This window comes from Dipodomys ordii, unplaced genomic scaffold (genome assembly GCF_000151885.1).
Source record: "Dipodomys ordii isolate 6190 unplaced genomic scaffold, Dord_2.0 Scaffold21, whole genome shotgun sequence".
Classification (NCBI taxonomy): Eukaryota; Metazoa; Chordata; class Mammalia; order Rodentia; family Heteromyidae; genus Dipodomys; species Dipodomys ordii.
The window spans coordinates 5,674,021-5,697,261 of record NW_012267237.1 but is presented as its reverse complement, the minus strand read 5'-3'; the positions used below and the strand labels follow the sequence as shown (position 1 = coordinate 5,697,261).

Sequence of the window (23,241 nt, the reverse complement as noted above, 5' to 3'; positions counted from 1 at the left end):
TATAGCTAAAGGATCCATCTGGATCAGAGAGAGAATGTGAGGAATTGCTATAGAACAGAAAGTGGGTTTCATACCCTGTATAAATGATGCCAGTCCAGGCTCCACACACACTGCAAGAACAAAGACTCAGGGGATGAGCTTAGTCTATGTCTGCAGGTTCCTCTTGGTCTACCTCAAAACCACCTCAGCAAATACTTGCTGAATTAAGAAATGGATACTTTGCATCTCTCACTTTGTTACATTACTAATAACTGGAGATGAAAATTGACATCCTTGTTAAGAAGGAGGAGGAGGTAGAGGAGGATGGGGAAAGGAAGGAGAAGGAGAAGAGGAAGAAGCAAGAAGGAGAAGAAGAAGCCAAACTCATTTTATCAAAAAGTATGGTGATATAAATAGCAGAAAAAGAACTGAAAATCCTTGGGCCTTTGATGTCATTTTGTTATAAGGACTAATTTGGGAGAAGGGAGAGGTTAGAGGCTAGAAGAATCCTAGTATGTATGTAAAATGAGTAGGGCACACCTTTGGAATTGGCCTGGAATACGTTTAGCAGAAGACTAGGTTCACTGGCATGAGCTGGTATCATGTCCCAGTTAGTCTGTAATAGCATCATTTAGTTAGAGTAATTAACACCTCATTAAGAAAATTGGTATTGGAATTAGATGGCTGCAGGACATTCATTGCTTTAAAGGGCAAAGTTTTCAAAGGTGCAGTGAATAGTGCACCTTTACTAATTAAACAATCTCAAAAAAAAACAGCATCTGCCCAATGGAAAAAGTATACAGTGAAGAGAGGGACATTGCAAGGATGTTACATGGTCCCCAGCACAATAACTTCATCCATTCAGTTCTGCATTCCACAAATATCCAGCATGACTTTTGGACATATACTAATTTCACAAAGTATTCTCCTTTCAAAATGAATTTCTTATTTTCCAAATGCAAATGTCGCTAATTTGTGTCTTCATTGGCTTTTATGTGGTCTCTTGAAAACTGTGGATTTCTCTTGAGTTGTTCATTTGTTAGGTATTTGTTGAATTTAATACAAGTCAAACCCCTCACAAGGCCTTGAGTACATGATGACAGATGAGGCATCCTGGACTCTGCTTTTTGGGGTTCAGTGTTTGGTGAGAAAATACGTGGATATCCATTGTGGAACTAAGCCAGAGTCTTGGAGTTATTTTACATTTCATTCAAACATGGATTCATTTTCATTGTTAACATCTGATCCTGACCCTACTAGGACCTGATGTTCCTGTCTAGGCTTCGATTTCTGGCCTGGGCACTGTCTCTGAGCATTTTCGCTCAAGGCTACTGCTCTGCCACTTGAAGCACAGTTTCACTTTTGGGTATTTAATTAAAGATAAGAGTCTCAAGGACTTTCTTGCTCAGGCTGGCTTTGAACCAGATCTTCAGATCTCAACCTCATGAGTACCTACAAGTACAGGCAAGAGCCATGAGTACCTGGCTAAATTTCCAATAATATGGCAACTAATAGGAGGTTGTACTACATTTACTAAAGGGTTTATTTACTCAGTGGGTTCATCTAGGGCCATTTAATGACTGTGCAGAGTCTTTGTGATGATAGACTAGCAATTTGAGAAAACAAGGCAGAGTTACGTGCACACAACATAAACAGATGCACACATCTGTTGCTAACCACTGTGGTCATAATGTTAATAGTTATGGAGGTAGTGCTCTGGAGAGTTGGTCAGTTGTTATGGTGCTTATTTGAGGCTCCGGGTTCAATTCCCAGCACCAGAAAAAAAAAAGAAAGGAATTGATGTTGGTGTTGGAAATATGATTCCTGCACATATTTGAGATACACTTTGAATTATGCAGCATTAATAAAGAAACTCAAATCTCCTTTTTAACCACATCAGAGTTTTGAACTCACTGTTCAAGGCCTTGTGTTTGCTAGGCAGACACTGTGCCACCTCTGGGATACCTGCCAGCCCCTTTTTGTCTTGATTATTTTCAAAATAGTCTGATTTTATGCCCAGGCAGCCTGTTATGCAATCCTGCTTTTACTTCCTCACATGGCACCTAGGTATTATGCTTTCCCTTTGGCCTTGGGTGATAGACGTGTGCCGCTGTGCCCAGCCTTTGATCAAGATGAAGTATTACAAACTCTTTTCCCCCTGGCCTGGCCTCAAACTGCAGTCCTGATCTCCACCTCCCAAGTAGGGAGGATGAAAATCAAGTCTATGCAGAAGTTCAAGGGCTCCATCAAGCAGCCTCCATTACTTCAGTCCTTCAGACTCGTAAGACTGTGCCCACCTGATCACCATCTCGGGCTGGTAGCTGCGAAATGTTGAGTTTTCACTAAAAACACACTAAGTGTGTTGCCATATTTGTCCCGTTGGTTGTTTAAACATGACCGCTATGCATCACTTAAGTCTAGACCCACACATCTTGTCATGAGTTCCCTAGAATGTTCCTTACTGAATGGCTTGTTCTTTGAGCTCTGCGATAATTGGTTTGCCATAATACTCCTAGCACTTTAAGCACCTAGCAAATAGCTGGTATTTGTAAGTATGTGCTGAGTGAGTAATTGAAACACCTATAAAATCCTACGTTTGATGAAAATTTTTGGTTAACATATAAATATTCATAGCTTTACAAATAAAATGATACAAAAACAATGTGACAGAAGCAAAGCAGACAATGTCATGAATATTTAGGTAATCAAATATGCATCAGTATCATACTTATTAGTAAAAGACTTCAACCTTCCAGAAACAGTGAAAATTTTAATAGGTATATCTTTATCCTATTATTCAAATTAACAAACCATATAACTACAGAGTTTGAGATATCCACAAAGAATAGATGTACATATATGTATATATATGTTAATGTTGTAAAAGATTACTCCAGGATTACTCCATGGATCTCTGAAAGTTAAATAACACCATCCAATTAAAAATGGGCAGCAGGTCTGAGTGAACATTTCTGAAAAGAAGATGCATGAATGGCCAGCAGGCATATGACAAAATACTCAATGTCACTAACCACCATTAATCAAAGCCACAATGAAATACTATCTCACCAGTAAGACTGGCTGTGATAATGAGCTGTCCATTGGGGAAAAAACTAGAAAAAATTATTTTGACAGTTTTTCCACTTTAAAAAAATGATGAATGTTAGAAGACATAGATTTAAACTGGCTTAAATGTTATGTGGTGAGTACCTGCATGGAAACATCACAGATACTATCTTAGGAAGTACAAGTTATTGGTTTTAGTTTTGAGAGAGGTTTTTGCTAACTTCATGTGAGGTAGGTTTGGAACCAGTCCTTCAGCCCTCCATCTTCCAAGTGACTGGGATTACAGTAGCTTACAACTTCTCTCTTCATGTTTCTCATTCATCAGTGAAAATAAATTTAAGTTAAAACATAGACTTCTAGAACCTAAAATCTGCCTCTAAATATATTAATCTCTAAAACATACTCTCAATAAATACATTTTCCAAATTAGACATTTGTATTTTTTGACCAACATTGTTAGCTGAATTCAGATACTTTGTGCCAGGGAAATATATAAAAAGCTAGTAATATAAAGTTACTAATACACTATGGGAAAATATTGAATACTGGCAAATTATGATTGTATATATTTATGGGGCACAAAATGATGTTTTTCTGTGTAATCAGTGGGGAATGATGGACTCAATCTCTAACTTTTTTAAAATACCTTTATTGTAAAGGTGATGAACAGGTGGTTACAGTTACATAACTAAGATAATGAATACATTTCTCCCTTGTTATCTCCTGCTAGCCCTCCCTACTCTCCTCTCCCACAAGTTGTGTAGTTCATTTCCAATATAGGGTCAAGTGAGTATCATTGTTAGATTAGTTCATCCTTTGTCCTGCTGTTCCTATGATTTCCTTTCCCTTCCATTTATCGCATAAACTTATACACAAAGGATACAGAAAACTAAAACAAAAATACAGAAATAACTGCATACAAGACATAATAAGAACCTCTGGTTTCCAATTCTTGGAGTTCATGTTGATATGCTTCTATGCACTTAGCCATTTGGGCTGTTTGATCCCCTGTTAAAAATATCATAGACATGTTCTAGTTATTACAAATGAGGAAAACCATGCAACCTACTTTTCTTTGGGCCTGGTTTACTTCACTTAATACAATTTTTTCCAGGTCTTCCCATTTCCTTATAAATAAGGCGATGTCATTCTTTCTGATAGAAGTCTAGAACTCCATTATGTATATATAATACATCTTCTTGATCCATTTATCTACTGAAGGGCATCTGGGTTGGTTCCATATCTTAGCTATAATAAACAATGCTGCAGTGATCATGGTTGTGCTGGTAGCTTTAGTATGGTCTTGCCCATTGTCATTTGGTTAAATGTCCAGGAGTGGGATTGCTGGGTCAAAGGGGAGCCTATGTTTAGTCTTTTGAGGAACCTCCATACTACTTTCCAGAGGGGCTGAACAAGTTTCCTCTCCAACCAACAGTGTAGTAACATTCACTTTTGGCCACATCCCTGGCAACATCTGTTTTATTAGATTTCTTGATAAAATTCAATGACTTACATTGACTATTTGGATCAAAAAACAAGATCCATCTTTCCACTGTCTTCAAGAGACACATCTTTCCTACAAAAACACTCTGAAAGTGAAAAACTGGAGTAAAATCTATCAAGCAACTGGCCCTCATAAACAGCGTGGAGTTGCAATCCTAATATCAGATAAAATAGACTTCAACTTAAAATTAGTTAGGAGACACCAAGAATGCCATTACTTAAAAATAAAGAGATCTCTCCTACATGAAGATATAACAATCCTAAATATCTATACACCAATGACAGAGCACCCAACTTCATCAAACAAGAACTACTTACACTAAAAACACACATAGATCCAAAAACATTGATCGATGGTGACTTTAACACACCATTATCACCTCTGTGTAGATCAATATAGCAAAAACTCAACAGAGACACTTCAGAACTAAACAATTATATAGACCAACTAGATTTAACAGACATCTACAGTATATTCCACCCAGTGACACCATAATATACATCCTTCTTGGCAGAATATAGATCATTCTCCAAAATATATCACATTTTAGGGCACAAAGCAAATCTGTGCAAATTTAGAAATATTAAAATTATTCCCTGCATTCTCTCAGACCACAACAAAATAAAATGAAAGCTCAACACCAAAAGCCATAATGTAAAATCCTGCAGCTCATGAAACTGAACAACACATTGTTGAATCACCAGTGGATCATTGAAGAGATTGGAATAGAAATTCATTGGTATTTAACAAAAAAGAGCACACAAAATACCAGCCACTCTAGGACACAGTAAGGCGGTACTCATAGGAAAATGTATAGCTTTGAGTGCTACTTCAACAAATTGGAGAAAGCTCAAATCTCAAACTTATTAAATTTATTCCTCACGTGTAGTACAGCTCTGTCTCAAGTGGTAGAGTGCCAGCCTTAAGTGGGGAAAAAAATTGATCACATGAGGAAAAACATTTCAAAGTGTAATCAAGAAAAGATACTTTTATGATGGCCACTTTAATCAGAAACTCATGGTTTTCCATATGGTCTCTTAAAGAGCCCCAACTTCCAAAAATAACTTGAGATGACTGGTTTTTCTTAAACTATAATTTGAAGAGCTCATCAAAATTTGGCCCACAATATAAAATATTTTATATGAGGAAATTATACACACAATATTTGTACTGCATGGGCATTTGCGTTCGAACAGAGGTTGTCATACGAAAAGGATAATTGGAATGTTAAGAGCATGCCTAACCATCATCATAATAGGAAGATGGAGCTATTGTTATAGGCAGACTTTGATTTAAATGGTTTAACATACTTCCTCTAACACACTGGCCGTGTTCAGGGTCTCCAAGGAAGCCAGTAGGAGGATGAAGACCTACATCACTGGAGAGGACTTTGGAATTTCCCCCTTTGGGAAGTTTAATTTTACTCAAATGTCATAATATTTTGATAAGGACATGCAAATATTTGGGAGGACTTTGGGATAATTGCTTACTGGATTTTGTCTTCTTTGCCCATCCACATGAGATTTAGTCTTGCTCAGTACAAGAAACACTGAAGCCTACCTCTAGGTGAGGTTGGCCAGCAGGAAGCAAAGGGACTCAGCCCAGTCCCGAGTCTCCACCCTGCTTAGGGCTTCTCACTGTGAACTCTCCAGTCTATCAGAAACTTCCGTGTTTTCTATACTACAAATACAAGTCAAATTCTGTTTAATAAAGCTGATTATTGAAATAAATTAACCACCACTACTGAAAATGCACTTTCTCCTCTCCCTGTATATTTATATTGTTTGAACTTTTGTTTGGAAGGATCTAAGGTGTAATGATTTTTAAAAAAAATGTTTCATATTCTGTGGAGCCCCATCCCAGCCCCATTTCTGGGAAACAATTTTTATGATTTTTTTTTTTGGTCCTGGGGCTTGAAATCTGGGCCTGGGCGCTGTCCCTGAGCTGCTTTTGCTCAAGGCTAGTGCTCTACCACTGGAGCCACAGCTCAATGTCCAGCCTTTTCTGAGTAGTTTATTGGAGATAGAGTCTCATGGCTTTTCCTTCCCTGGCTGGCTTTGAACTGCCATCCTCAGATCTCTAAGTATTACAGGTATGAGCTACTGGCACCCTGCTTAATTTTTTATCTTTTTCTAAATAAATACTTGTAAATATGTCTGTGATATTTTTATACATGAATTCTTCCCTCCCTTTGCTCCTTTACACCAAGCATCTGTTGTGCTTCATGATGCAACATTTTCATCCATTTCTGTTTGACTTCTTTAGGTAGCCAATAAACAATAATTACATAATAACAATAATACTTTGAGCTAGTATCTCTTTGCTTTTATCTTCTCTGGCTGTATAGGCTTTGAATTGACATTTCCCTGCTTCCATTTCTTCATTTTAAAATAAACATAAATGTAGTCCTGAATTGAGTCAGTATAGTTGTCAAGTTGTTATGAGGTTTAAGTGATCTGATACATTCTTAGAACAGTGCTTTGTGTGTGTGTGTGAGTAGCAGGTTTTATGCTACCTGCGACTCTCTTCTAGTACTAGTACTTAAGCTATATCCCTATGCCCCCTGTATAGTAGTTTCATGTCATTTCTAGTCCTACTTCTGGGAAACTGGTAGCTCTGTGCACTCCACCTCAGCCAGAAGTGGCAAACCAACCCCTGCATGCTGGCATCACCTCCCTTTCTCCACACTGGACATCCTGGCCCCCTGAGAGGTCCCCAGGTGTTTCTTGGCTGAATGGCTGTAGTGGCAGCTGTAAATTTTTTTGGCCCTCCACAGTCATCTGTATACTTCCTCCTTCCCCTACTCACCTTTCTAGTATTTGCCATGAGGGCCTGAGTCTTCATGTAATAATGGCCATGCTGTACATAGGCTATTACCACCCAAACTGGTAATCTAATAGGCCAGATATATTTGATGTGATTCCCACTCTATGAAACTATGACTGAGTTAAATTTTTAGTACATTTTAAAACTACGCTACCCAAAAGAAGACACCCCTGTGGTACTCGATTAGAACTAAACTCGTGGGTCAGTTGAGATGTGTGTTGTCCTCGGGCCAGTTCCTCAGATTGTTCTTGCCTTGGTTTCGTCACCAGTAAAGAGGTAGCAGTAATTATGGTGGTGGTGCTGCTGCTGGTTACAGTGATGACAACGTTGACATGAAAATGCTGCTCTGGGTGCTCCCATCCAGCGTCTGGATGAGGTAACCACTTGATGGCCCAGTTAAGGTCAGCAGGTGATACTGATGATCAAGAGGCTAGAGGTGATGGTAACAACTAGATCATTTTCAGCAAGAAAATTCTGGCTGTAGCTCAGTTCACGACACAAAAATACTCCTGTTAGCATATGCTAGCCCACCTTACGTTTCAGATTTTAAAACTTCAATGATAGATACATCTCAATAAAAATCAGAATTAGATGTCTATGTGCTATTGAAATAGCCCCTTAACCCGTGTGCACACACTCGCACTGGGGCCCACAGACCACCCCACGCCCACTCCCAGGGCCAGGCTGGCCAGGCTGCCTCTTTGCTGACCCTCTGCTCTGTTTCCAGCACCTGCATGGGAGCCCAGGACCCTTACTGTGGCTGGGACTCGGTGATGAAGAAGTGCACGAGCCTGGAGGAGAGCCGCAGCATGACGCAGTGGGAACAGAGCATCTCCTCCTGTCCTGTGAGTACCCATCCGCTCAGCCCCAAACGAACACTGTCCGGTGAGCACCCATCTGCTCAGGCCAGAACGAACAACTCCCATGGGCCCGGCCCTCGCATAGCTCTCACACACAGCCCCGGGGCCGCGCCTTCCCTGAGCATGTATTCTTGCAAATGCAGCATGTTTTCTAAATCCACTCTCCATGGGGTATTGTCACATGGTTTTTGTTTGGGGGGTTTTGTGGAGTGGCGGGTGTCTGTTTTAGATGCCTTAAGAGTAAACAGCGCTGGTTTGATCACAAGAGCACACTATCTCTTTGATTCTTGGAATGTTTTTTCACACCAGAATGTGCTGTCAACTCTGGTTTGTCTCTAGTCTCACTAATAAAATGGAAATTTCTCCACTCAGACATTTCCCTTGGGATCTATTATTCCAGAAGCAGGCACTGGTGCAGATTTAAAAGATTGATGAGTAACTACAGGATATTACGCAGGGTCACGAGAAACATTCTAGTGCGAGTTCCCACAATGAACCTTAAGGAAGGAAGAGAAACTTGCTTGTTATTTAGCGCCAGAGCCTGAATCTAAGAAAAGCAATTTCCACAATTTCCTTTCCTCATTGGCTAATTTGGGTTCTCACTTGTAGTAACTAGTTGCTTTTTGTTTTGTTTTGTTTTCCATTAGAATTCAACATCCAGTACCTGAAATTATGGATGAAGTTTCTGGAACAATTTTTATTTTTTTTCTCTTGTTCCTTAGCTTATAAATGATGATTATTCATATCCATACATTTGAAAAGTTACGAAGGCATCCTGTGCTATTCTGGCATGGCTCTGTGAGACCAGTGCACAGGAATCAAAGCTATTCATTTAAGTATGAGGGATCCTTGCCTTTCCTGATATTTTTAAACTGCCTGAGACATTTGGGCTGCTAGCTTTCCTTCTGTAAAGAAGTTACCCTTTCCTTGATCTAAACTATGTGTACATGATGCCTGCCCCCCTGCTTGGTATATCAGACAGAAGAGAAGGAGGCCAGGACTCTGAACCAATGTCATTCCCCAGATGTTAAGTTAGAGAGGCCTTCATAAAAGGCTCTGTGTGGATTTCCCATCACACCCAGGTCTGAAAGTTTCCGTATAGGTTTAGCATAGCACTTTTGGCCAGCTAGCTTTAGGTCTTTGTTTATGGAAGGGAGCTTTTTTCCCCATGCCTTTTAAAAATAGTTAGAAAATGTCAGCATGTATTCAGTCCCTTCTCATTTCTGAACAACAGCTTAAGAGCACAAAAGTGCACCATACAATCTTTTGAAAGACTGGAAATGTAACTTCAAAGTAGAGCTATGTCCTTTGAAAGGATTAATGCATCTTCCTGTATGCCTTTGACCTTGTATACTGAATGTTGACATCAGAGTCAGAAGAAGGCAAGTTCAGTTCCTTTCAAACAGTATGATCATTGTTCTTGGACCTATGATTGAGTGAATACCCAATAGAATGCTAATTATGAAATTTGAAATTAATACTCATGCACTTATTTTATAGCAAACATTTATTGGAGACTTCTGCAGTAAAACTAAGAAATGGACAGATCCAGTAGTTAAGAAATGGCCAGAGTTGTCATGAAAGTTTTCTGACAGTGAGAGGACATTCTGTTCAAGTCACAGAGCAGAATGGATATGCCCTGGTGCCTTGAATGTAGAGCTGAGATACAATCTCTGATGCAGTCTCAATATGAACGTACATGTATTCTTCTGATACCAAGTGATTTAATTATATAGCACCAATGCGTGTGTCACTCAACAAGATACAATTAGGATAAAGTCAGAATATACAAAGAAGTCAACAGGAATGTAGAATTAACTTAGTTTTTGAAACTCACTGGAAAATGTAATTTCTCATGTGGTATTGGTTGTAACTACCTCTGCTCTATATGATTTTATTTGTATATATATATATATATATATACACATTAAACAAATCTAGATGGGGTGTGTTTTTGTGTGTGTATGAAGAGTAAATCAGGGCCTCATTTATGTGATATAGGCATTCTTCTACTGAGCCACACTCATTTCTCTTGTGTTGCAGTCATGCATGATTTGCTAGTTTCAGAGATGTTAAAATGCAAAAGAAAAAACATTTATAATCTGTCAATACATTTCTTTCATTACCTTACCTGCATTTACATACACAGATATGTATCTTTATCCCAAACAAAGTAAACATTATAACCTAGTAGCTATGGGATGAGAACAAGTATTTTTATAGCAGACGTAACAATGAAAGTTAAATGAGAAGATATCCTCTCATACTGAGCTCATAGAGAGGTGTGGATATGACGATTACCCAAGACCCTCTTGTGTAAGCCTCTCCAGTGAATCTTCCTGACCCCCGAATCAATGACAGAGCACCGCTGAGCTTCCCGAAGCGGGTGTTCCAGTCAAACTGCTCATGGTGGTTGTGATTTGTGACTGCCACGATCTGTTTGTGCTGCTATAAAAGAATACTTGGGACTTGGTCACGTATAATGTATGGACATTTATTTCCCACAGTCTAGATGTGCGGACATTTTGCCTCGTGAGGCCTTGTGCTTCACACAGGGAAGGTGGAGGAAAAAGACAGAACAGTTCCCTCTTTCTAGCTCCTATTAGGGGACCCTCATTGCCTAGCCACCTCTCACTAGTATCATGTAGGAAACATTTGAAGTTTGGAGGGACACATTCAGTCCCTAGCAGCTGCATAGACCCTCCAGTCCCAAGGGAGTTCAAAGTGAAATAGGGACCTGGCCCCCAATATCCTTTATAGGGGTTTAAGCTCTTCAAGGAGCCAAAGAACCCTGCTTTAAAATGCTTGTCTATTTGTAGTCCAGGAGACAGGGCAATAGTTTACTGGAATATTGAAGAACATTCTGCTGGCATGTATGATCATAATTGAGAACATTAATCTCACTTCAAAGCATTTTAATTACTTAATGCCTAAAGGATCATATTCAGAACATTAAAAATGATAGATATATTCTGCAGGATTTTTAATGTTTAACAGGGGCAGTGTGATCTTAAAAACCTCCCTGGGCTTTATTTATGCACAAATACATCCTGTCTGTTTTAGGGGTATGTGATTGCCAGAACACTGATAACTCCATGAGTCCCTGTCCCAAAACTTGAGATCCACAGAGCACATGAAACATCTGAGTCTCTTTTCAGACAGTGAGTGCTGTGACTAACACCTTTAGATAAAAGGAAAATTCAGCAGTGATCACAACTAAAGCCCTCAGGAGTCTGAAGCATTTCGCCAAAGCCCTCCACTAATGGGAAAGAATCTAGAATTTAAATATAATATTTCTGACCTTCCCTAATCTGCACAATGATTGTACCCCCCATTTTTAGTATCTCCTTAAATGAGATGGTGGGGAAGGGATGGATGGCCCAGGTTCACACTTCTTACTATGCTTGGAGAGTATGCATGATGTTTTGGTCTACATTTTATAATGGAATATACAGTAAAACAAGGACGAGGTAGCTGAGGTTAAATGGTATGTCCCCCATGTGATTCTGTCACTTAGATTGTTTCATGTAATGTGCACGGTGACATCCACAGAGGGACATTATTGCCCGCGTTTCATTGATGGAAGAGCGTAGACTCGGCCCCTGCTCAGCAGTCCTGTCCACAGCCATGCAGTCCAGCTTAGCTCCCATCAAAAGTGCTTTCTTCCCTTGTAATTTATTTGTAGACACAGGCTTAGATATGTTATTAAATTGATGTCATAACACAAAGCAACCGAGGAGTGTATCCAATATCCTGTTTCACTGAAATCTCTGGCAGGAGGTAAAAAGGAGCTGTGAAAATAAATAAAGAACGGTCTGCGATTCCTTCTAAAATGTCGGAATAGATAGTGCAAGACTTCAGTTTTCCCATGGAGAATAATAGAATACAGTTAAGAATCTAAACATGCACACTACCAAAGATGATCTGAAAAGTCAGTGCAACACCCATCAGTAGCCCAACATCATTCTCTTAAGAGATAGAGAAATCAACCCCCCAAAACTGTATGGAAACACAAAACCTCAAGTAGCCAAAGCTATTCTGAACAACAACAGAAACACCTTCCGCGGTCTGAATGTTCCTTCTGTGCCTTCCTTTCCTGTTGTCTCACTGCCTAGTGGTCAGCCAAGGAGCATCATGGGCAAAAAGAGCAAAGGATATTTACTCTCTTCTAGAGAACACATATGTCATCCATCAGTTCTACTATTATAAAAGAAGAGCGGGCCTGGAGTGCTTCTCCCTTGCCCTTCTTCAGTCCAGAATCTCACCTTTCACGGCACACAGAGCTGTAGAGCCAAACCTGGCCATCCCTTGACCCCCGTGTGGCTCAGCATCCCTGTCCACCCCTCTCTCATGCAGGGAGTGTTGGAGCTCGCTCTGTGGTTAGACAGAGGCCTGCAGCATCTCTGACTGTCCCTTAGCTCAGCTGGATGCCGAGTTTTCTTGGCCATCTGTTGGTCTGTGGCTTCGGTTTCTGGGCAGGGTCATGACAAATTCGAGTTCTTAATTCATAGGTTCCTCACCTCTGGTTCACCCCCTGAGTTATGAAGCCCCATGAGTTTCAGGTTTGTAGCTTCTTGGGTTCCTTTTTCCCCAGACTATACAAGTAATCGTCAGTTCTTTTTCCCAATACTGAGTTCAGGTACAGTTTGCTCCCCCATCCCTGGAGGGGAGCAGAAAGAAGTCTATAAATTTATTTATCAATGTTTGTTACACTGTGTAAATGTTGATATCGTGAGTAACTACACTAAATTTTTTCACATTCTTTTACTTAAAAAACAACTCATGCGGGCTGGGAAGGTGGCTCAGTGGTAGAGCGCTTGCCTTTCATGCATGAAGCCCTGGGTTCGATTCCTCAGCACCACATAAGCAAAAAGGAAAAAAAGCCAAAAGTGGCACTGTGGCTCAAGTGGTAGAGCACTCGCCTTGAGCTGAAGAGCTGAGGGACAGCGCCCAGACCCAGAGTTCAGGCCCCACCACCGGACCCCCCCAAAAAAAAAACAACTCATGTTCTTTTTAGATTCAGAGAGAGAAAAGTCTGCCCTCTGAACTCCTAGATGCTATTCACAGGGGCGTTTTGCCTGGGAAACACCTCAGCTGTAGCGCTTTTGTTCAAGAGGAACTCAAATCCATGTTTATTGTCACCTTGAGGTGACATTTGAGCCATGCCAGGTTTCAACAGCAACTATTTCACTTGGCTTGCCTATAAGCATACAACAGATTTGTACGTCTACGTTTCTTGAATGTATTTCTCAACCTTGGGTATCCCATAATAGTAGACAATTCGACCAAACCCAGAATCGCAAGTCTCTAGTGTCACTCCTCCTCTCAAGCCTGCCTCTCCCCTGGCTGTGTCCTCTGCCTTTACTCATCATTCTCCATTTCCTCTTCTTCCCTTCCTCTCTCTCCTTCCTGCTTTCTCCATCTGTATGAGTGGCCTACTTTGCTTTGAAACTACTTCCCCACACATTCCACGTGCATTGTAATGTAAAACAAAATAGTTCTCCAGCGTGGACCTGATTGCTTTGTGAGAGGCCTTTCGGTTTTATGCCATTCTGTGCACATATTTGTCCTGTCTGACATCTCTATCTGTACCTGCTTCTAGACCCGAAATCTCACTGTGGATGGGAGCTTCGGCCTCTGGTCTCCCTGGCTGCCCTGCTCGCACACGGATGGTGGCGCCCTGGGATCCTGCCTCTGCCGCTCCCGCTCCTGCGACAGCCCTGCCCCCCGGTGTGGCGGCTGGCCGTGCCAGGGGTCCAGCATGGAGATTACCAACTGCTCCAGGTGGGTCCTCTAGAACATGCTGGGGTACAGTTGTGTCTCGACTCAGGTGGTCAAGGACCTGGGGAACTGTGACCTGGGGAATGACAGGGACGTAGGCTACTTCAAAGCTGCATGATTTACTCAAGCACAGTGACTCATGTCTGTAGTCCCAGCTACAGACATGGCAGAGATAGAAAGATTATGCGCTGGGCAACGCTCACAAGATCCTGTCTTAAAAATCAACTAAAACCAAAATTTCTGGAGTACAGCTCAAGTGGTAGAGCACTGTCCTGCCAAAAGAAAGGCCCAAATTCAATTTCTAGCACTGACAAAAAACAAAATTACGAGATTTATGGGAGAAAATTTTAAACTATAAATTAATTAAACATAGGTTACTATGTTAACATATGTTAATATGTTTTCATCATTCAGTTAGGAAAATGTCACTGTTATTCAGTAAGGTTGCTGTATATGATTGGGGTATTTGGCCTATGTTACCTAAAAGTCATTCTCTAGAATATATGGACCAATAATCCCTATTGGTCGAGTGTGATAGGTTAGTTGGAAGATAAAAGTCAAAATCTTAGTCAAAGATCTCTGCTCCATTCTGTGAAATGTCAGAACTCTGATCTCCCAGCTCTCCTAACCTCAGACCTGGTCCATCGAGGAGGCCAGTTCAGATGCCACGATCCATTCCGTAGGGCTCCTCTGATCATTGGGCTTTTGTTTGGTGGGTTTTTTTGTACAACTCTGTTTCGTTTATTTCCTCCTCCACTACCCCTACAGCACCATAATCACCAACAGCAGAAAAGTCTCCAAAGGCAGTCTTTAAACTCCCTTGTTGATGGCCAGGACATTTTACCAAAGTGTTACCTGCTTTCTATGAGCCTATCTAAAATGCACAACTCATTGGGACAGTTGTCGGTGAAGTCACTGAAAGTGAACATCAGAGGAGATGACAGAGTTGTGTGAGAACCCAGAGCCAGAGGAAGAAGCACAGTACAGGGAAGTGGAAGTGGGGGTGGGGAAGACAAGCCTGACCCTCCCTCTCTACAGGGAAGTGGGGGTGGGGAAGACAAGCCTGACCCTCCCTCTCTACAGGGAAGTGCGGGTAGGGGAAGACAGGCCTGGCCCTCCCTCTCTTGGCATTTTTCTAATTTGTAAGGAGCCAGTGACATTGCAAGAGATGAGTTGTTTCATGTAATGGAGAAAGAGCAATCAAAATTGTTACCATTATTGCTTCTACTGCAGCTCTGTGATTTCTATGGATGTCTGATAGAAGCTTGATAAAAAAGAAACCAGCTGTTACTTTTTGGATAGTTTGATAAATACTTAATACTTTTTCATCTTGCTTAATCACAAAGTGACTTGCTTGTTGAGAAGTCTTCTGTTCCTCTAGTTGGAAAGTGGCCCTCTCACCAGCCTTGCAACACAAGTAGTGCTTGTTTTAAGATTCTAAATTAAGATAGTGAACCCCTCCTAGTGATGCTTTATGTGTATAAGTGATATGCACGTGGAGATTGACATTCATCAGAAAGTTCCTTGCTGACACGGGATTACAAAAGCTGCCTTTGGTTTGCTTATCACTGTGTCTTGATTGTAAGTATGTTTAGAAGTATGTAAGACTAGATCTATTCAATAAGTTCATACAAACAAAATTGCTTAATTTATTTTTTTATTATACTATCTCTGTTTTTATTTACTTACCACTCTATGTCCACCATGCTTTAAGAATTAGGAACAAAATACATCACAAAATTCTATCTTCCTGAAAATTATTAGGAAATTAAGAAACTCCAAATGATTTTTGAAAGCCTTGTGTTTTTTTTCTGCTCTAATAATTTTGCTCAACTGGTAAGAAACCTAGAAATAACAAGTTTTTATCTTATTGTAAGTTGAAATTAATATGTATGTTGTTTAGTAGTAAAGTAAATTACTTTGATAATTTTGTAGGTTGAAGGGCATAAGAAATTAGCTAAATACGTTATGAGAAATATGACAGAATCCGTTGCTTTTCGTTAAATCATCATAAGCAAGCTTTATTGTAATATTTACAAAGCTATCAGTATGCATGTTAGTTCTATCAATGTTAAATTTATGTAACTAAAGTGGAGAACAGGGAATATACTAAGAATTTTCTCTAAAGATTTTTTTAAAGTTATATAGTGGATTTAGTCTTTATACTTGTATCTTCAGTGGTATAGTTATGGACCTTCATGTTTTTAAAGGGTTATATAAAGTGAGATTTAGTGTTAATAGGAGTTTATTGCTTCAAAGAAAATGCAAATATTAGGAGTGAAAATATATATTTATGCAGATTCATATATGGCTGCAGACTAAAGAAAAACTCCACAGGCAGTGTTCTGTTGACACAGACTTACACTTTGAACTGAAATTGATATAGTACCTAGAATTGATTTTTAACAGCAGGCTAAACTGCTTAAATTATGATGTCTGAATAACAGATTTTCTAAGGAAGAAAACACAATACTGAAAAACACCGCACTTGCTGTTAGATGTGGGTTTTTTAATAAAATCTTTTGAAACATGCATCTCACTTTCAATTTATACATGTATTACTGTGCATGCACACTTACATACGTGCATTTCTCTACATGCATAGCGTAAATACATCTAGATCTACGCAATTTGCACACGTCAAAATTTTGTTGATTCTTCCCCCTGGTGTTGATGCATGTTAAGGAGATCGTCCCGTGTCGTGTTTGTTTGTTCGGAAGTGTGCAGTGTTCACGCGGTGTAACGCAGGTCAACTGAAACCACGAATTCGGGAGCACGGAGCATGCGCTGCTCACACTCGTTATGGTGAACAGCGTCCTGCTGGACATTTTGAGATGACTTGTGGTGTGCTCACAGCCCTGCGCTCCGCTTGGGAGATGCGCAGCGCGCCTGGGCGGGCCGGGGCTCCAGCCTGTTTGACGGCGGTCGCCTTGCTCTCTCCCCGCAGGAACGGAGGCTGGACCCCCTGGACCTCGTGGTCGCCCTGCAGCACCACCTGTGGCATCGGCTTCCAGGTGCGGCAGCGGTCCTGCAGCAACCCCACACCCCGGCACGGGGGCCGGGTGTGCGTGGGGCAGAACCGCGAGGAGAGGTAGGAGCTCGCTGCGCCTGCACGACCATGGCTTGCTGCTGCTTCCCATCCCGCGGGGTCGGGCTTGGCTTTGGATCCCCTCCCTGTGGGTGGGGCTGAGCAGGCCTCATTCTGCTGACATCCTCTGGTCTTTGACCAGTCCCCTCCTCCCCCGACCCTCTCTTCCATCCTGGTGGGGTCAGCGGAGGAGAGCGTGCCCAGGGCCTTGGAGCGTGCCCAGGGCCTTGGAGCGTGCCCAGGGCCTCGGAGCGTGCCCAGGGCCTTGGAGACCGAGGCCCCCGCGCCTCTGTGCCAAGCTCCTGGAGAGTGGGAAAGAGAGTGGGAAGTGGCTGCCCTGATTTCAGCTTAGACCTGTCCCTCAGCCATAGCTCCCTGGAGGGCTGCAGGTGAGGCGGGCAGGTAAGGCAGCGTTTCCAGGAGAACTAAATGAGGCGCTGGGAGTGCAGGGAAGACCGCACTCCAGCACTGGCTGCGTTTACAGTGACAGGCCAGCCTCCATGAACTACACGTCACCGTGACATTTCAGCTTCATTTTGGATGTAACACTCTGTTTCTTGGTCTACTATGAATCATTTGGTCAGGGCCTCAACGTGGACAGTTGTGGTTGTTGAACCGTCCTTGTACGTGTACTGTGTACTCCAGTTTGTCTGTGTTGGGAGAGATTCATGATGGTGAGTTCCCTATCACTTCAAGAATCATAAATGGCTACCAGGGCCTATTAAAAGAACAGTAGACTTGTATTTTGTTGACATAAATTCAGTGTAATCTTATAACAATACAGTATGCAAGCTGTATCGGTGGCTCACACTTGTAATCCTAGCTACTCAGGAGGATGAGATCTGAGGATCACAGTTCAAAGCCAGCTTGGGTAGTAAAGTCCCTGAGACTCTTTATTTTCAATTAGCTATCCCCCAAAAAGCCAGAGGTGGAGCTGTGGCTCAAGTAACCTTGAGGAAGAAAAAAACAAAACCCTCAAAACCCTCAGGGATAGCATTCAAGCCTTGAGTTCAAGGTTCAGAAGCAGCACAGACACAAAAATACTGTATTCAGTCATGTGCTTATCTAAACTTTCTTCACAGCTGGGTGTCTAGTAGGAATGTGTTACCACGTGAAGTCAGAACTTTCCTCTTTCTGCAGCTTGCCCCTCATCATTTCACGGTTCACCCTGTAAGAGAGAAGGGAAGGTGACTTTCACGCGTGAGGCGGGGCACTTTAGGAGGTGGTTTCCTGACCTGTCCTCGCCATCTCCACTGGTCGGCAGCGGGAAAGCTGATCCACCCACCATTTTCAAGGGAGCACAGGCTTCCTTGGATCCCAGGCACTGTCACTGATCTAACAGGGACCATCGTCTTTTTTTCCAGACTGAGGACGGAGGAAGGAAGACACTGAGCAGATCTGTGCAAGTTCTGTCTCCACACATGGTGGTTCACAATAAGCCAGGGCTGGTGTATTTGAGGAGGTGATACGTAAAGTACGCCTTCCATAAGGAAGATGTGCTCATTGAGGCTACGCAAGAGTTTGCCTAATCCAGGAAAGTGTTAAAGCTCTAAAGCAGGAGATTATTTTAAAATATCAGAAAACCAAGTAGCTGGTAGACCTTGCTTTGCAGCAAAAAAAAAAAAAAAAGTTGTCAGATACTTTGCTGTGCTTTGTGGGAGGTCTCTCTACTAAAATGACATTTAAAAAAAAATCCTCACATTAACACTGAAGATATTTCAGAATTAAAGGCGACCATGATCTCCCTGGGAGGGTACAATTGCAAAAATACTATTGCATATTTTTACTGAGTGGAAGCCAAATGCCAGTTCAGTATCTAGATACTTTACCATAGATTAATAAAAGACCATTAAGTAAAGCCAAGTGTTAAGGTGACTGTTTTTGAATCCTCGTTGTTGAGCAACTCTTTGGGCACAGGTGAGGTGAAGAAGTGTCCAAGGTAAACTGTTTGCACACACCTGCGAAGGCTGGGGGAGGCCTTACCTCCCAGCCTCCTCATCCCAGATGGATTCCTGGATGAAAATGCAGCACAAAGAGAAGACATAGCCTGACAATTTCTTTATTTTTTTCACTATATCCTTACTCTTCAAATAGTGGTACATATCCATTTATGTGTACAAATTGTTCAAAAGGGTTACACCATGGAGACCCATACCTTCCCTTACCAGTTTGATCATGTGTATATATGTATGTTTTTATGTGTTTGTAATTTTAGTTAACTTTCACATATGAGGCAAAGCATGCACTCTCTTACTCTGACTTATTTCCTTTGGTATGCTTTTTTTTTTCCCTAGGTCCATCCATTGCCTGATTATTTCTTCTTCCCTCTCCGTTTCCTTGTTAGAGATCTTGTTAGAGAAATGCTTCATTGAAGTCCTAGTGTGGCTTGTTTCATAAGACAGCCATAAAATAGGACAGGGGAAGGAAGGTGCGTAGCTGGCAATCTCTAGATCATGTCATTGTGGACAGCATTCCAAGAGGATTTGCACACTGTGGTTGAGAGCCCTGGGCTGGGGGCACAGCTTAGCCTGCAGGAGGTTTTCAACCCGGATGTCCTGCTGACCTGTTGAAGGGAATGCAAGAATGTGTTTATGCATGATAATTGGTTTTTCTCTGGGGAAACAGTAGTTCAGTTGTGTTTGAGATTTTCCTTTGCTTCTCTCTCCCTTTTTCTCTTTCCCTCTCCCTTCCTCTCTCTGGCTTTGTGTGTATATGCATTTAAAACAAATTAATACAAGGGTCTAGGAAGTCTGGGCACTTAAATATCTGTGAATTGGCATAAAAAATGGAGCTCAAAATAATCCTCAATGACTTGCTTTACCCCCAGGGAGCTACACAGGGGCATTGGCTGAGGATGTTGTGACAGTCTGAGTTTTCTTGATGTCATCAAAAATTGTTCTTACCACCGATGGCAACTTTTTCCTAGAATCCTCCAAGCACCAACATGTATTGACATTGGCTTATTGTAACTTGACATACTGGTGCAAACTTCCTCAAGCTAAAGCCTTCTAAGAGCATCTTGTGTCCTCACTTTGCCCTTGGCGCTCTTCTCTACCTAGCACACATACTGTCCTAGATCCCTCCCTTCTCTCTCTAGCATTTACAAGTATCCAGTGACATGACCCTGAGAGCCTGGGCACTGGAGACTCACCAGTACCTTAATAAAGGAACTTAGTGATCCTGTAATCGTCAAAGGACAAAGAGAAGACCAATAATGATCAATAAGGAACTGAAGCCACTGCCTACTCTTTTATATAAAAGAATAGAGAAGCTACCCTATGGATGGCTCTTGATTATGGAGGCGCTTTGGGCCATGGTACACCACCGGAACTGGCAGTACTTGCAGACTTCAGCTGACAGACAGATCCTGGATTCTACTGTTTATTATTCTCTTCAGGATTACTGGTGCCATCTCATGTTTCAACAGCACCTGCTTTCTCTTTCCACCACCCTTCTATTTGTCTAGCTTTCAGTACCTCCCCTTTCAGATTGCTTTTGTTGGTTCTTACTTCTGTATTTGGAAGCTCATACTCCATGCTGAAACTGATGGAAACCCTCAAAGTCAGGGGTTCTAGTCTAGCAGTAAAAAGAGACGACATCCTTTGAAGATAAGTCTTCAGTATAACTCTGATGGAGCTATTTTGTCCATGGAGTTCCATGAGACTTTCTTGATTCTTTATAAATAGAGTTCCAGTTCTTCCATTCCATTTGGCAAAGTAGATCACAGATAATGTCCAGGAGACTCTTATCTCCAATTAACTACCACTTGCTGTCTCCTCTTCCTGTTCTCTTCTCCTCAGCACCATTACTGATCCTTCATCACTGTAATTTTACCTTTCTTTATCTTCCCAAATGCCAACAGGTGCTTCTCAGTGTCATTTGGCTTTCTTATGTCATGTTGTGTCTATTCCTGAAGCCCTCTTGTTCCCCATTAAAGTCTTTTGATATGATGGAAAAGCATTTGAATCTTGCCAACAATTTCTGTTAGGAAACTCAGATTCCCTCTTTTGGGTGATGGCTGTCATTTAACCTCCTTTTCAACCCCAGAACTGCACCTCATGTAGTGTATCAAGTGCAGTGTCAGTCACTGTGTGTTACATGACATACAGGCTCCTTGTCATGCGCATGCTGAGCTTGTGTCCACTACTTGCATTCACATGAAGCTGTGAGCACCTGTGAGAGGAAGTGCTCTGCCCTGCCCTTCGCTTAACACCCTGCAGAATCCAGTTACTACTGACACGAAGACATAAAGGTGGCGGATGCCAGCAGCGCACACCTGTCATCCTCGCTACTCCGGAGATCCAGATCTAGGATTGCAGTTTGAAGCCAGCCATAGCAGGAAATATACATGACACATTTCCAATTAACCAGCAAGCAAAAGCCAACCAAAAAGCATGCACACACATGTGTGCACACATGCACACACACACGCACATGAAGGTGACTTAGGCAGATATGAACTTTTGCCTCCTATTTCATAAAACAGATGATTTGGCAAGAGGAAGGCCCTGCATTTTAATATTCTCTAGACTCTAAGCTTGGTCCGAGTAGATGACCTGTTGGACGTGGAGTCCTTTTAGTGGCCAGATGTGGCTCGTTAACTTTGGCAGTATTCACAGTAACCCCTCCCTCCCCATGTGCTGTGGCCTATGGAATTCCAGGCTGCTTCCTTTAAGCTTTTCCCTTGTTTGTATTTTTCACTTCATATCATCTCACTTGTATTAAAGAGTGAGAAATTTGACTCCTCATACAGCTGAAGAAGGTTTTGGGTATTTGACTAAAAAATTGACAATATAGTTTTCTGCATAAAACTATAGAAATTAATGATTACAAAATAGATCAACTTTTTGTAAATTTTTATAGATTCAATTTTTGCATAACTAAAGTTTTCATTTGAAATTATTTGATGTCATGGTTAGAACTTAATAATAAATTTTAAAATACTATAACTGAGGTGGGAAGGTGGCTTAGTGGTAGAGTGCTTGCCTAGCATGCATGAAGCCCTGGATTCGATTCCTCAGCACCATATAAACAGAAAAAGCCAGAAGTGGCACTGTGACTCAAGTGGTAGAGCGCTAGCCTTGAGCAAAAGAAGTTCAGGAACAATCGCTTCTTGGCCTTTTGGCTAAGATCAAGTGAAGAAGTTCAGGGACAATGCCCAGGCCCTGAGTTCAAGCCCAGGACTGGCAAATAATAATAATATTAATAATAATATAAACTAAATACTACGCGGCATAGCCCTTTATGTCAAACTCAGGCTTTTTGTTGTTTTTTTTTTTTTCTCTTAACTCATCCTACGAAGATGGTGGGACATATTTAATTCACAAGTGAGAAATGACATCTAAGTAAAGCTATGCTGACTTTGTGTTTCTAATCTATGGTATCTCTCAGTGTTTGTGTTTGGAAGATAAATGTCCTGCCTAGATATGTTCTATCTGCTCTCGTCCGTGGGTGTCTATTTGAAGGGTTTGTTCTGTCTTGTTTCTCCTTCCCCTGGCTGCACAGGAAGATCCATGCTGCATTGTGAGTTTTGCATTTTCTTCACTGTCTGTCCCGCATCCCATCCCCTGTGCACTCGGCATGGCCAACGCCACACCTGCCTCCCGTCCAGGGCGACCCCTCTGACAGCCAAAGCCCCACGCAGCATGCCCATGGCTTCTACATCTTGGCCAGGGATGGAGAGTGGCTTCCCACAGCACTGATTTTCTTTACTTCTCGGTGTTCTTATTACAGATACTGCAATGAGCATTTGCTGTGCCCCCCGCACATGTTCTGGACTGGCTGGGGGCCTTGGGAACGCTGCACGGCCCAGTGCGGGGGTGGCATTCAAGCTCGCCGCAGGACCTGTGAGAATGGCCCCGACTGTGCGGGCTGCAACGTGGTGAGTAGCCGCAGCTCCACCCAGAGCTGGCTGTGCAGACTCCACACCCACCCACCGCCTGCGCGGCCTACGCTCATACTCTGTGCAGAGTACACACGGGGTATGCACAGCACTGATGTCTGTGCACGCCTGGTGCTAGCATCAGATGCCTGGCACGCACGAGGTGCTCTGCAGACCCTTCAGATGCCTGGCACGCACTAGGTGCTCTGCAGACCCTTCAGATGCCTGGCACGCACTAGGTGCTCTGCAGACCCTT

General features: G+C 42.0%; 1 protein-coding gene across 1 annotated transcript in view; it reads left to right on the top strand.

The window, feature by feature from the left end:
- Sema5a (sema domain, seven thrombospondin repeats (type 1 and type 1-like), transmembrane domain (TM) and short cytoplasmic domain, (semaphorin) 5A) overlaps positions 1-23,241 on the top strand; it is a 242,964-nt gene that overhangs the window by 173,551 nt on the left and 46,172 nt on the right. Inside the window, exons 11-14 of the mRNA XM_013013883.1 lie at positions 8,103-8,220; positions 13,838-14,019; positions 16,964-17,107; positions 22,838-22,985. Of these exons, the coding sequence (XP_012869337.1) occupies positions 8,103-8,220; positions 13,838-14,019; positions 16,964-17,107; positions 22,838-22,985 (592 nt within the window). The remainder of the gene's footprint in view (positions 1-8,102; positions 8,221-13,837; positions 14,020-16,963; positions 17,108-22,837; positions 22,986-23,241) is intronic.